General features: G+C 51.5%; 1 protein-coding gene across 7 annotated transcripts in view; it reads right to left on the bottom strand.

Moving 5' to 3' along the window:
- Positions 1-6,995: 6,995 nt before the first annotated feature.
- RBM5 (RNA binding motif protein 5) overlaps positions 6,996-14,457 on the bottom strand; it is a 32,729-nt gene continuing 25,267 nt past the window's right edge. For 4 of the 7 annotated variants that reach the window (XR_014823063.1, XM_005669588.4, XM_084988257.1 and 1 more), the window contains 8 exons: positions 12,694-12,855; positions 11,848-11,997; positions 11,686-11,757; positions 10,921-11,100; positions 10,554-10,628; positions 8,951-9,048; positions 8,743-8,872; positions 6,996-7,615 (listed from right to left, as the gene is read on the bottom strand). Coding sequence is in view for 3 of the 7 variants with exons in the window: in XM_005669588.4 (XP_005669645.1) it covers positions 7,490-7,615; positions 8,743-8,872; positions 8,951-9,048; positions 10,554-10,628; positions 10,921-11,100; positions 11,686-11,757; positions 11,848-11,997; positions 12,694-12,855 (993 nt within the window). In the remaining 4 variants the exon portion in view is untranslated. Of the gene's footprint in view, positions 7,616-8,742; positions 8,873-8,950; positions 9,049-10,512; positions 10,629-10,920; positions 11,101-11,685; positions 11,758-11,847; positions 11,998-12,693; positions 12,856-14,457 lie in introns of all 7 variants that reach the window. The other 3 variants (XR_002337527.2, XR_014823064.1, XR_014823062.1) reach the window with 1 other exon arrangement.

The following is a 14,457-nucleotide window of genomic DNA, read 5'->3' as shown; positions in this document are numbered from 1 at the left end:
CCTTGAAGAAAACCCCCTCACTCACCCGGGGCTCCAGCAGCAGCCCAGCCCCCTCCCTAGGAAGGGCCCAGGAGGCCTACACAATCAGGCCTGCCCCTACCCACCGGAACAAGAGACCCAGCTCTGCCCCAGACACTCAAGTCCTGAGGTTTTGACCTTGCCTTGCCATCTAGCTCCCAGGACAAAGGTTTGGGCTGGGACCTGGCAGATCCTACTTATCTTGTCATAAATATTTATCAGGCTCTAGGGGCCAGAGCCTGCAGCTGGCTTGGAGGTGGGGGTTGGGGCAGAAGGATCTCAAAGCCCTTTCCTAATGAGGGTGCTGCTGCGAGGGGAGAGTACCACCTGGGCCTTGGGATCCTTGGGGAGGGGGCAGGCAGATGGACAGCGGGACAGAGCCAGAGGAAGCCTGGGGGCCCTTGGGCATGCTCTGGCAACCAGACCTCCCCATGCACCCCAGGAATGTGGGGGAGGAGGAGTCAGAAGAGGCCCAGGGTACCAGAGACATGGCCGCCTCCTTGCTGGACTGTCTTCTGACAGAATATCTTTGTGAGCTGTGCCACCCACACACATCAGCACCCCCAGACCACACTCACTCTCGTGCTCCCTAGACAATCCTCCCAGAACTGTGCTGCCCTTCCCGCAGCACAACCTCCCTGTTCACGCTCCTATGGGCATCGTCCTTCCAGAGCCGTGATCCCCCAGGACACTGTCCATAAGGATCCTGGCCCATGTAAACTTCTCCCCACCTCCCCATTGGCTCTCCTAACCCCACACCTTCCTCCCAGAACTGCGCCCCCCAGTGGCACTCCCTACTCTCCATCCTTCACACATTTGGGAGCCGCCCCCACCTCACCCACCGTGGGTCCCCTCCCCTGGTCAAGCACGGCTGACCACAGCTGCCGGAAAGTCCTCTGGTGAGCAGAGCGGACCCCCTCTCCCAGGGGTCCTGCCAGCTCCTCTGCTCCAGGTCTCCCGAGCCTCCCTCATTGGCATGCTGCTGGGGCCCATAGGTGGAATCAAAGCCCTCTGCTCAGAGCCCAGCTGCACAGCAGGGAGCCGGAGCCTTTGTCTCCCAGCCCTGGGGGTGTAGGGGAGCTGGTGCAGAGAGGGCACATTTGGGGGCCCAGAGCCTCCTCACTGACACAGGCAGGCATAGCTGCAGATCAGGGGGGCAGCCAGAGCCAATAAGCACCCCAGTAGATAATGAGGGGCTGGGGGGAAGGGACAGCCTCAGGCACAGCCTGGGGTGGGGGAAGAAGGCTGCCTCCCAAAGCCCTGAGCGCTCATTAGTGGAAGCCTGAGAGGGGAGGCAGCTAAGTGGGTCAGTCCCCCTCCCCCAGCCTGCCTGACAGGTGTGGGTGAGAGGGAGGACTGTCAGCCTATTGTCCCCCATTGAAGTCAGTCCCACTTTGAGTCCCCTGCCCCTCCAACCCACCCCGTCAAGCCCCCTTTCCCTCTTGGAGACCCCCTCTGCAGCCTCCTCCCCTTCCTGAGCCCCTCCCCCTCTCTGCACTGCCCTCCCCCCAGGTGCTGGCCCCTCAGCCAGCCTCCCCAAGGCATCCTCCAGACTGAGCCACACCTGGGAGAAATTGAAATCTTAGACTCTTCCCCTACCCCCGCCAATGAAGCAGACATCCCCGTCCTGGCTACGAAAGGCAGTAAAACAGGGATCTACTGGGGCCAGCGGCGGGCGCGCTGGGCGGGGGCTGGGCGGGGAAGGCTGTGCCAGAACAAGCATCCAGATTTTGCGGAGGGAGCCAGGCAGGGCCAGGTGTGGGCTCCAGGCCAGGGCTTCTCTGCCCCCTACCCTCACAGCCAATCGTCCCTGGGCACCCACTCTGGGGTCTCCAGCTTCTCTCTCTGCCCCCACAGTTAGGAAGATAATTGTCCTGGCAGATCTATCACAGGAGTAAGGTTGGCGGAGGAGGAAGTGGGGGCGCCACAGAGGAGGGGTCTTCTCCCTGCAGGGTGCAGAGGTTCTGCTGCCTGGGTCCCCCTCCAACCCAGGACAGAGCCGGATGAGGACAGGATGGGCAGCCGGACCAGCAGTTGCCACCCTCCTCAGCTCCCTTACCCCTGTGGGCTTTGGCTGGGCCCCTCCCTCGAGGGCTCCCCATTTCCTGTCAAGGCCATCTTCCTCAGGCTCTGAGAAACCTCTGGACTGCCCCGCTGGTCTCAGGACAAAGGGTAGAATATACATGGTGCTCTGCTGCCCTTGATGTTCCTGGACAAGATTCTGGCAGGGGCTGAGTCCTCGTTCCACCAAGCCCCAACCCAGCCTGAAACCTGAGGGTCACTGTGCAGCCTGAGGAATGTCTGTCTGGCTGCACAAGAGTTAATCTCAGGTTGCCCCCCGCCCCCACCACGTTTGCACAAATTCCAGGAACGCTTTCCATTAAGGACGCTGAGCAGATTTCATTTACATTAATAAGAACCAGAAAAATCTGAGAGGGGGGAGGACAGCAGTGTGTGGTTGCTGCTCACGTTTTTGCGTCTGAGCCTGGTAGAGCCTCAGGGGCTCAGGCTGGGGCTCCGTCCTAGTCTGAGAGGAGAGGCCCAGCCAAACCCATGCTGGGGTGCCCAGGCCTAGGAGATTCCAGTCTGAGGGAGGAGGCAGAACCCAGCTGATTCTGGGGACTGCTTGCTGAGGGGGTGATCCTAGGGTCTCCCAGTCTGAGGGGAGAAGCCAATCTTGGGTGACAAAGGACACCAACCCACGGAGATGATTAGGGGCAGGGATAGGAGCCTTGGGTACCATGAGCTGTGAATGACCCCTATCAGTCAAGTGTGCAGTAGCTGCCCACCTCTGAGCCTCAGTTTACCAGTCTGTTTGAGAAGGCTGCTGCTGTTCCTCGTCTAGTGTGGTAACAGAAGGGGAGATTATGAGCTCTGAGCCAATGTTTCAGGAGCAATGTGTCCCTTTCCTCAGCCTCCCCTCTCCCTGCCCCCATTAAGCTTAGGAGCCCGTTTAAGGTGGAAACCCCTAAGATCCACCTACTTTGGAAGGGGGAAGCTGCAGAGTGACTGCGTGCGAGCACAGGGTGTGCCTCTGTTCTGCCAGCTGAGCCCTGCTCCACTGTGGCCTAGGGTCTCCCTCCTTCTTCCCAGCTTCCAGTGGGGCTGCCAGACCAGTCTTCCTTCCTTTAGGGGGTAGCAAGAGTCTGATTCCCGCGCCCTTGGGCCAGAACAGGCTCTAAGTGTGTGCAGGGGCGAGCTTTCAGGACTGGACCTGGCCTGCCCATGTGCAGTTGGTTGGAAAGAGGTATGTGTGAACTTGTGTGCTTCACGCATGGGTGGGGTTGGGGGAGGTTGGGGTCTGCAGGCATCTGCATGTCCTATCCCCCAACACACACACACACACACACACACACACACACACACACACACACACACACACACAGAGTTGAGGGTGCCAGAGAAGTTTCTGCCACTGGAAGACTATTCAGGCCTGTGCGTGCATGTGCAGGCACACTCTCGCATGCTTGTGAGTACAGACTAGGACATGGGGAGAAAGAAGCAGCAGCCCCCGCCTGGGTATCCCCCAAGCTTTGGGCCCAGCCTTGCCTTGCTCCAGCCTGCAGATCTGGAGCCAGTGTCCTGGGGCACTTGGCTGTGTTTAACCCCACCCTATGGGAGCAGGCCAGGACTGCCAAATTTGCACTCCTCCCACTACCCACCCCGCCATTCCTACCCAAGCAAGGGGACAGAGGGGGGGACCTTTAACGGCATTCATGAATCATTCTCAAATAGCTTCTGTCCAGCAGAAGGGGTGGTGGTGCCTGCCTGGAGCTGGGAGCCTGACCTGGGTGCACCAGACTCAGGGCAGGAGCAGGTGGGGGTACTGCTCAGTCTGTCTGGAAAGCTGGCAAGGGGTGCCTGGCAGTCCTGTCTGGGCCTCGCCTCCCCATTCAGTGTGCAAAATTCACCCACTGCTGCTTGGCTGTCTTATCTCTCAAGCAGCCAGGGGCTGAAGCAGAACCTATTCCCCAAGACCCTGCCATCCCTGCCATCCCTGCCCTGCCTTATCTTGCCATGGCAGACCTTTCTGGATCTTCTTCCCCGCATCTTCCGGGCCTTGCTTTGTCTGCAGTTGTCTTTTATCCTGCCTCTCCCTGTCAGTGTTCTCTCTCCCCAGGGCAGTGGGGGGCTGGGGAAGGGGGAGGGCTGTGGTATCCCAAGGCCCAGCTGGCTGCTCCACCCCCAACCCATCAGCCAGAGCTGCCCAAACCAGAGCCTGATCCTGTGCCTGCAGCTAAGGACCCACCTCCACTGAGTCCCTTTGGTCCAGGTGTCAGTTGGGCAGGGTACCTGGGTTAGGACCTAGGGTCAGCACCTTCCAGCCTGGTAACCCCCAGCAACTGCTCTGCTTTGAGCCTGTTTCCTCTTTATACTAGGTGAAAGTGATTCAGGGACTAAAGGTAGTTCAGAGACTAAGCAGATGCAAGGGCTTTGCCCCTGGTTGTGTCTCCTGCTGGAAAGTTCCCCTTCACCTTTTGGGAGGTTGGGTGAGGGCATGTGGACATTCCCTGCCTCCTCCTGAGAGCCCTGGGTGAGCTCAGCCCCAACTTCCTCTGGCTATAGAGACAGAGGCTCTGGATCCAATGTGGGCTCTGCCAAGGGAATATTTTTGTGAGCCAATAGTCAGGCAGATGGTGAAGGGAGTGTGAGGCAGAGGTGCATTTTATCAACCACAGAAATTATTTACCTAGGTTGGGAAGAATTGCTAAGAGACTGAAGCACTTACTATGTGCAGGGCCATCCTGACTTTTCCCCACAGCTGGGCAACAACTTCCCCTTCCAGCCAGTGGGAAGAAGGGGAGCTGTCAAGAAACTGCAGGGCTCACAGACTTGTTTCCTGTCCCGTTCCACACAGAGCACCAGGCTTGGAGTTCTAGCCAGGTCTCTTTGAATCTCAGACCTGGAAGAGGCCCTAGCATCCTCCCACACCCCAGACTTGGGGAGACATCCTACTACCAGCACCCAAACCAGCCCAGCCTATAAATGATAGAGTGCTGCCACCTGGTGGCCACCAGCAGCACAGCCCCCTCTCCAAAGTCCAGTCTCCAAGGCACCTCCCCCACTCCCCCACCATGTACTCCTTCCCCAATCCCACCTGTCCCGGAGAGCATTCATCCTTGGGGAATTAGGGTGGCTGATGGCTGGACTCCAGGTGCCCTTGAGACCTCCAGCCAGACTGTGCATGCCTGGGGAGCTTAGCTCAGCCCTGGATGTTCATCTGGGCTTTGAAATTCTTTTGATGCACAGCCATGACAGCTGCTCCTGGACTGCCCTCAAAGCCCAGCACATTGCAGCAGCTGTTCCAGCCAAGGGCAGCCTGGATTTGGGATCCCTGGAGGCTCCCTCTAGGTTAGCAAGAGACCCTTCCAAATTCAGAATTTTGGTTTCCCTGATTGGGAACTTTGCACTGCTCTTGCAGCACCTGCATCAGGCATTACTGGAACAGTGGCCCTGTGGCATGGTAGGACACAGCACACTCATTCCCTGGGCTTGGGGCTGAAGCAGATCCTAACGTGCCAGTAGGCGATACCTGGACTCTTGGGCCTCAGGTCCTCAGGGGATGAGTCATGCAGCGCTAGCAGGAGCTCCCAAATATAGTCTTGCATGAGAGATCTGAGTTGAAGGTACAGCCTGTCAAATCTTAAGAAACTGGGCCATGAATTCAGATGCAGTCACCTGGCTAGGTATGCTTGTGTTAGATATAGCTGTGGAACAGGCTGAAAAAGGGAGAGGGGGCCTCCAGTTTCTCTGAGGGGCTGATCAGAGGATGGAGAGTAATTCGATGTTAAAGCCTGTATCAGTGCAGACAGCAGATGCTCTGCAGATCCAGAGCCATTTTCATGGGAACCTCAAGCAGGTGACTATCAGCCTCAAGCAGGCTGGGACTGATTCAAGTGCCCTTACTGGTGTGGGGAAGTCAATTCGAGGATCAAGGTGGCTGACAGAGGTCTAGCGCTGCTGCCAGGGCTCAGCTGTGGCTTCCCCAGGAAAGAACCTTACACTCACTCAGCCTTTGATGAGCTCAGCATGTGCAATTAAGAGTTTCCCAAACCTCAAGAGTGGCCTCACCTGGAACAGACGTCCAGGGTGGCTGTCAGATGTGTCTAATTAAACTGCTTGCAAGGGCTACAGGTGTGGCTGACGCCAGGAGATGTGCGAGTCTGTTGGATCCTCACTTGGTTCCCAAAACTTAGCCCACAGGAGCCCAGGCCTGGGGCTTCTGTATTTGCCTTGACATCTCTCCAGCAAAGCTAGGCTTAGTCTCTCCAAGACACTCCCTAGGAAGCTGAGGTGAGGGCCTGGGCCCTGAAAGCTCCTGAGCATTTTGTATCCTGATTTTATAAGGGCCAGCCCTGCCTGAAAATTGAAAAACATGACCATCCACAAAAGTCATAGGCTTCGAGCTTTAAGAATAAGCTCCCCCTCCCTGACTACATGCCAAACAGGGAGCCCAAGCACTCAGTTCAGCCAGATTGGCGGCATGGGTACCCCATCACGACGTATGATCTCGGGAGCAGCCTCAGACTCAGGCACTCTTCCTGACCTTGTCAAGTATGGTCTTGCTGGCCAAAATGATGGTAAGGACGGGGTGACACCACTCAGAATGGAAAACCGTGCAATGTCCTTGACCACCTCCCTGGCAGCTGAGATGACAGCAGAGAAGAGTGCTTTGGGGGACAGAGATGGCCTCTCAGCCCCTCCATCTCAGCAGGGGGATCACCTATATCATGGCCAAAAGCAGGGAGGTTCCTGCCCACACAGCAGTAACATGCCTACCCCCGCGTGTATGCAATATAGTCTGTGGGAAGTGGAGAGGCCCAAGTGCTCACACTCACTACAGCCTTTAGAAAGTGGACATGGAAAAGCTGGCTCGGTTATGACTGAGTGGCTAATGAAGAGTTCTTACACCAGGCTTGACTGGCTCTGACATGCTATGCCCACCTGGTCACCCAAGAATAAGGACACACAGATACTCATTTTCCAAGGTATTTCTTTTGTAAAGGAGCCAGATTTGGCAACTAGACTGAAAATCTTCCAAAATTCTGTACAAATGTGTAATGTACAAATATACACAAGGCTTTTGCCAAGAAAAGACAGCACAACGAATGACAGAGGCGGCTTTGGTGTTACATACCACCTAGGGCATCTCAACAACCCCTAGGAATGCAAGGGGGTGCTGGATCATAACATAGGCTACACATGTAAAACACACTACATTACACTATATACACAGAAGTATAAAAGACCCACTGTCCCCTTGGCCAGCTCAAAAGCCCTCTGGCAGGAAGGCAGTCCATTCACCAGATAACTCATACAAGGGGAACTCCTTTAAGTGGGAGAACCTTTCAGAATGAAGTGGTTCACCCTAAAAACTATTAACAGCATGAGGCATGCCCTTAAAGAGAAAGGTGGTCAGAGTGAATTTAGGAGCTGGAGCACTCCGTGCTCTTTGTCACCCCTCTGAGTCTCACTCCATCTCAGTGAACCGGGCAAACATGGCCTTCCGTACAGCATCTTTGTAGGAATCTGCACCAGTGAGTCCATATGCGCTGCCTTTGGCTCCTAGGCCAGCTCCTTTTAGCCGGACTTGAGCCTGGGGAAAATAAAACTGCTGTCAGCAGCGGTGGGGTAGGGTGTAGACTGCTTTCACTCCCCTCATCCAGCCCACTCCCTACTGAGCATGAACACCCACTGGGAGACAAGGAAGGAAGTTAAAGTTGAAGATATGGCTTTCTGCACTGGAGACCTGGAGCAGGTTTAAGGACTGAAGGGATCAAATGCGTAAGGGAGACAGGTAGCTAGAACCACACTCTCCCAGCCCCATGCCTGCTCAGCAGGCACTGTGCCTTATAAGGGCTCCAAAGCACTGAAGCCCAGGGAAGGCCTGGTAATCTTGGGCACAGACTGCAGCAGGACAGCTCTAAGCCAGCAGAGTTCATGTGCACAAACCAATGGTGAAAGTATAACCTATGCTAGGCTACCAGGTCAGAGAGGGAAAAATCACTGGTGGTGCTCATGTCTAGAAGGCCAGTGGTTGCAGGCCTGAGCTCTGGTGGAGTAAGGATTTCTTATCACGGATGAAAACCCTACTAAATTATATTTGTTGTATATGTAACCAAAATCACTTAGAAAGAAAGATTAAAGCACATCACCTTTCTAAAAATCCAATCTAAGTTACATGGGTCTGAGTTGGTGTTAAGGACACAGAAATACAGAGTCCTTAGAAAAAGGTTTTAAATCAAGCAGGGACCACACCCAACCCTCCCAACTGACATCTTTAAAAAAAAAAAAAAAAATTCGTTGCTGTGGCTCTGGCGTAGGCCGGTGGCTACAGCTCCGATTCAACCCCTGGCCTGGGAACCTCCATATGCCGTGGGAGCGGCCCAAGAAATAGCAACAACAACAACAACAACAAAAGACAAAAAAAAAAAAAAAAATTAATATTTCTCTTCTACTGTAGTGTTTTTTCTTTTTTGGCTGTCCCGCGGCATATGGAGTTCCCAGGCCAGGATCCCTAGCCCACTGTGCCAGGCCAGGGATCGAACCTGTGTCCCGGCACTCCTAAGATGCCGCCGATCCCATTGTGCCACAGTGGGAACTCCCAACTGACATCTAAAAAGGAGGGTAAAACATGGGAGAGCTGCAGGGAGAGGGCTCATCTTCCTCATCTCATCTTTGGGGTAAGCCTGCAAGCCAATGAAGCCTAATCCCACTGCTTACCTCAATGGGGGCTGTGATGCCTTGACACTTTCTTCCCAAACCCGAGCCTTCCCTCCAACCCATGGCCTGCAGCATCTTGTTGCCAATGTTACTGTGGTCAATGCCATCTTTGGTGGGCTGCTCGTAATTCCTGCCAGTGGCAAACACACAGTTACTTAAAACAGCCAGAGCTGTGGCTCACAAAGTGGAAAATGTGCACAACACATACACAGTGCCAGCATCAAACTGCTTCTTGCGCTTGGGTTCTGGAGGTTCTGGGATGCCATACTTCTCTCGTCTTTCTGCAGCTCGATCCCGGTATTTCATCTAAGTGGGAAAACAAATACTGCTAGACAATCTGTGGGTAGTCTCAGGCACCCACACTTCAAGATTACCATTTCAAGTGCTTTCTTCATCTGGAGCTTGGCCTTTTATTTTTATTTATTTTTAAAATGATTTTTATTTTTTCCATTGGAGCTTGGCCTTTTAGAGTGGTCTGAAATACCACATGCTCTGCCTCCCTCACTAGACTTGGTCATATCCAAAACAGCAGGTTTGTAGAGATGAATTATGTGTGGAACCTGGGGCAGAACTGAGTTCCCAACAAGCAAGTGGTTTTATTTGATGAGTACCTTCTTTTCTTTTTTTTGGCTGCACCAGTGGCCTGTAGATGTTTCCAGGCCAGGAAATCAAACCCACACCACAGCAGTAACCTAAGCCACGGGAATGGCAACATCAGATCCTTAACCTGCTACACTACAAGACAACTCCAATGAGTCACCTCTTGTCAAGCTCTTCAACCAGCTTGCTGGGCATGGGCAGAGCCTGCCAACATCTTAGAGGGAGAGGCGGGCAGAGCTGCTGTTCCCCCTCAGCATTGGGACAGGCCCACCTCCAAGAGCAGACAGAGCCAAGGAGGCTTCTAGAGACCTTCTAGTCTCTGGGGAGCTGGCACCATAAACAATGGGAGAAACACGAACAAACAAAAAAACCAGGAAAACAAAAGCCCTAACTATAGATTCCTCAGAATTATCTTGAGAAATTTCGAGTAACTTGCTCACTTGTTCATTTCTAACATACAGGCCTCTATTTATATTTAAAACCCTGCCCAGGAGTTCCCAGTGTGGCGCAAGGGAAATGAATCTGACTAGGAACCATGAGGTTGTGGGTTTATCTCTGGCCTTGCTCAGTGGGCTAAGGATCCGGTGTTGCTGTGAGCTGTGGTGTAGGTCACAGACTCAGCTCAGATTTGGCATGGCTGTGGCTGTGGCTGGCAGCTGCAGCTCCGATTAGACCCCTAGCCTGGGAACCTCCCTATGCTGCGCGGGTGCAGCCCTAAAAAGACAAAATAAATAACAAACAAACAAACAAAAAATGCCACCCTGCCCAGCTGGCTCTCAACCTGCCTTATCAACTAGCAAATGACTGCCCATTACTGGCCTCACAGGCTCTCCTGCCCACTGCTTCCTCCCTCATTACCTGCAGTCCTGCTGTTCTCAGCATCATTTGAAGCTGCCCTCATTGCCCATGAAGGCTTCCCTGGCCAGGCCAAGCCAGCTCACTTTCTCCTTACTAAAATCTAGCGTACTTCACCAGCAAGTATCTGGCACTCAGGACTTGTGAGCAGTCCTGAACACCCTCATAGAGAGACAGTGTAGGGCTCACTAAGCATACACTGCCTGAGTCCAGTCTACATGAGCCACAATGGTCAGGTGACAAGTGTTTGACAAATCCCCACCCTGCCCCTGGGACCTGGAACAAGTGCTACAAATAAAAGCCAAAGGCAGTTACCCCAAGACACTCTTTCTAGCGGCACAATGACCCCCATTCACCTCTCTCTCCCTCAGCTCCAAGGCTTCCAGCTCCTGCTCACTCAATCTGGATCGTCGGTAGATGTCCATGTTTTGCTATATGAGAGATTTGACAGACAAAAAGAATTCAGACCATCCCAATTTGAAATATCACAACATTATCAGTATCTACTGTATTCTCCAATTCACTATACTACAGTATGAAAGCCAGAGCCTGGTGTATATGGAGCTGCCATGCTCCTTTCCACTTTAAAATCTGAGACACTATAATCAGGAGTAGCCTTCTAAAAGGCAATTACTCAAGAGGTATTTACTGAACCTTCCCTACTGTCGGGGTACCTGCTGCCTCCCCACCCTGCCTCAGATCAGGTCAGAGAAGCATGGTCACCTTGTGTAGGTCTGAGAGCTGCTGGTGCCTGACCAGGGCGTCTTTGTTTGGGAACTGGCGCCGGCAGAGCAAGCAGGCCATCTTCTTCCAGTCGGCCAGCTTTTCTTCCTCACTCTCAAGTCTCTCCACTAGCTCCTCTTCATTGTCACTGTCACCACTATAAGCAGCAACCAGACCCCTCTAGGGACAAAAGGAGGGTGGGTCATTGGAAGCACAACTGAAAGATAGCAATGGCTAAAAGTAACGCCTAATCCAAGCTGTGAGAAAACCCCACTTCACCACTTGTGTGAAGCGGTCAGGTCCTCTAGTGCTGGGCCCCACAGCCTCCCGGCACCAACCCTCTTGGGGCATAAGAAGAGTTTCTGGATGGCTGTTTGCAAACTACTGACCATGTCTGAAAATCCCAAATACAATGATCACAGTAATGGCCCACTCAATTAGTGTCTACCAAGTAAAATACGTTTTTTTCTTGTCTTAATTTTCTCTCTCCAGACCGTTAAAACTCTCTATTTACAAACGCAATAAAACTCAATTAACTGAGCTCAGGAATTCAGGCTTCATTCTCTGCTCCATCTCACCTGCTCCCATGCAGAGAAAACAAAGCCTTGAACATGGATACTATGTGTAGAAGCTGTTCCAAATACCCACTGGCAGTGACCACATCCCATTTTAAGTAGGAATCACATTAGCCAAGATGTAGCTGAGTTTCAAAAGTGAGACACAAAGCACAGATATGGCCTTTACACACTGGTGGTACTTCCTTACTTTGAGGGGATTTTCCTCGTCTCCATTTCGCACCAATTCAGGGATGAGCTGCTGCCTTTCTGCTAAGGCTCCCTAGGAAACAAAGAACAAGTCGTAAACCTGAAGTTTCACCTAATTTACCTAAGTTCCCCTGACGAAGGATGGCTATTCCTATACTGTTACCTTCTTCTCAAAGAGAGCAAACCCAGCATCTGCTGCAGCAGATTCTCTCCTTTCTTCTTCCCTCAAGGAATTGACAGGTTGAAAGCTGTTTTTAAAATTTTCTTTCTGCTTGTTTAAACTCTTAGCCCAGCGTTCCATGTCTTTGGCAATCTAAAGTCAAACAATAATCATGAAAAGAACACTTAAGTGGAGGAACTTGGACAACACTTAGTCTCCTATGCCATGACAATAAACCATTAAGGGTCTTATCTCAACCACACAGTCTGTAACAAAACCCCATTTGCCCTTATCTATATGAGGTGCTAATGCATACAACCAAAGTCTTTTTTTTCTTTTTTGTCTTTTTGCCTTTTCTAGGGCCACTCCCACGGCATATGGAGGTTCCCAGGGTAGGGGTCCAATCGGAGCCATAGCCACCGGCCTACATCAGAGCCACAGCAACTCGGGATCCAAGCTGCGTCTGCAACCTGCACCACAGCTCACAGCAACACTGGATCCTCAACCCACTGAGCAAGGCCAGGGATTGAACCCGCCACCTCATGGTTCCTAGTCGGATTTATTAACCACTGCACCATGACGGGAACTCCTAACCAAAGTCTTTAATGAATACTGCTCAAAAGTCTGTGAGCTTTCAGGAGTTCCCTCCACTAAGTACAAAGGCAACTGACAGACAACACACACACAACTACACTAAAAAAACTGCAAAATGCTCTACAAACTTGACACAAAAGAATCCAAATAAAGCTGATATAAATGTCACAGCCTACTCCCCAACCCTCCCCTCCTCAAATTAAGCCCAATACCCCAGAGAGTAATATGAGTCTGCTGGTTGGGTCATGTTCCCACCTGCTGGGCTGTTTTGCTCTTGGGTTTCTCTTTCTTTTCCTTCCCCTCTTTCGCAGGAGGGAGGCCCGTCTGCTGGTGGGAGTTAGACTCCGCGGCCGGCACATAGGTCTCCTTTTCTCCATCCCAGTACAGGTACTGCTGAGTTAAGGAATTGTAGTAGTACTAGAAATAAAACACATTATTTATTTCTTTTTATTTAATGATTTTTATTTTTTTCCCACTATAGCTGGTTTACAGCATTCTGTCAATTTTCTACTGTACGGCAAGGTGACCCAGTCACACACTGAAATAAAACACAATTAATGCAGACTTTCTGTTATGTAGAACCATTAACTTAAAGAAGTATTTTGTCAAAAAGGCACATCAAGGAGTTCCTGCTGTGGTACAACGGGTCAAGAACCTGATGAAATGGCTCAGGTTGCTGCAGAGGCAAGGGTTTGACCCCTGGCCCAGTGCAGTGAGTTAAGACGACCCAGCATTGCCACAGCTGCAGCAAAGTTATTAAAAAAACAAAAAAAAGCACATCAAAGTTGTTCGGGGAGTTCCCTCATGGCTCAGTGGGTTAAGGATCCAGTGTTGTCACTGCTGTGTCTCTGGTTATAGCTGTGGCACAGGTATTCCTGGCCAAGGAATTTCCACATGCCATGGGCATGGCCAAAAAAAAAGGTGTTTTGTCAAAAAGTGAAACATAAAGACATAAAACATGTGCACCAGTAATATTTCCTTGCAGAGAGAAGGACGTGCTTGTACACTTTGGTGTAGTAAGGATGATGAACCAATCAGCGAAGAGGTGTGAAACTTCTGGGGCAAAAGCAGAATGCGGTTTCTTTTCAAGAGTCCAGTTCCCATTAATTTAATTCCTGGGCCTAGAGGGAACCCAAAGAGCAGTGGGTCTCTTTTCCATAGATAGACCATTTATACAAACCAGGTGGCCAGAACAGGGTTTAGGAGCTTTTTCTCACATGTCCTCCATGACAAGCAGTTAACATTTCATTTTTGGGTTCAATCATGCAGAACCCTGCCTGTGCACACCTAGGCAACCACACATAGGTGGTAAAATGCTAGCTTGGGAGCCTGGAAGGAGGTAACAGGGTGAAGGAGCCTGATCTGAAATGTGTAGAGAGAACTACAACAGAGAATAGATAGTAGCTACCTCTCCTTTCCTCTCTAATGTCCACTCACTCATTATACCTGATCAATAGGAACCCAGGAGAGACCGCCAACATTGTATCTCTTCCAGGGAAGGTGATGTGGATCAGACACAGGAGCCACAACTTCTGTGGCCACCAAGGAGAACCGCCTAGGAAATGGCCAGACTTCACCAACGAGAGCAGTAAAGCATGTAGAGGCTTGGCCTGCTAGGTAGGCTCCACATAGCTTCACACCGGACTCTCTCAGAAACCACAAGCTCTCAGTGCCAAGTTCCTGTCAAAAGCACTTATTTTTACTATTCTCTCTCTATATATATACAGCTCCTCATCATAAATAGTTGTTTATGTAGTGTTAATGTTGCTTTTCCTCTTTAAAAGTTATATATAGCACCACAAATAAAACATCATGCCACAGGTCTGCTAATTTCTACTCTCAAGAATATAAAGGGTTGTTAATAAGAAGCCAGACATGAAAGGTCACATATTATCTGATTCCATTTATATAAAATGTCTTATTCAGAATAGGCAAATCATAGAGCCAGAGAGCAGATAGTGGTTGCTGGGGTGAGGAGGGACAGGGTTTGGGTTTTTTGGGGGAGAGTGATCAAAATTT

The sequence above is a fragment of the Sus scrofa genome, chromosome 13, assembly GCF_054392235.1.
Source record: "Sus scrofa isolate SSC_HxYL_T2T_F1_AM1 chromosome 13, Sscrofa_HxYL_maternal_Yorkshire_Landrace_v2.0, whole genome shotgun sequence".
Classification (NCBI taxonomy): domain Eukaryota; kingdom Metazoa; phylum Chordata; class Mammalia; order Artiodactyla; family Suidae; genus Sus; species Sus scrofa.
Note: the sequence above shows the minus strand (reverse complement) of the source record. Positions and strands in the feature narration are given on the sequence as shown.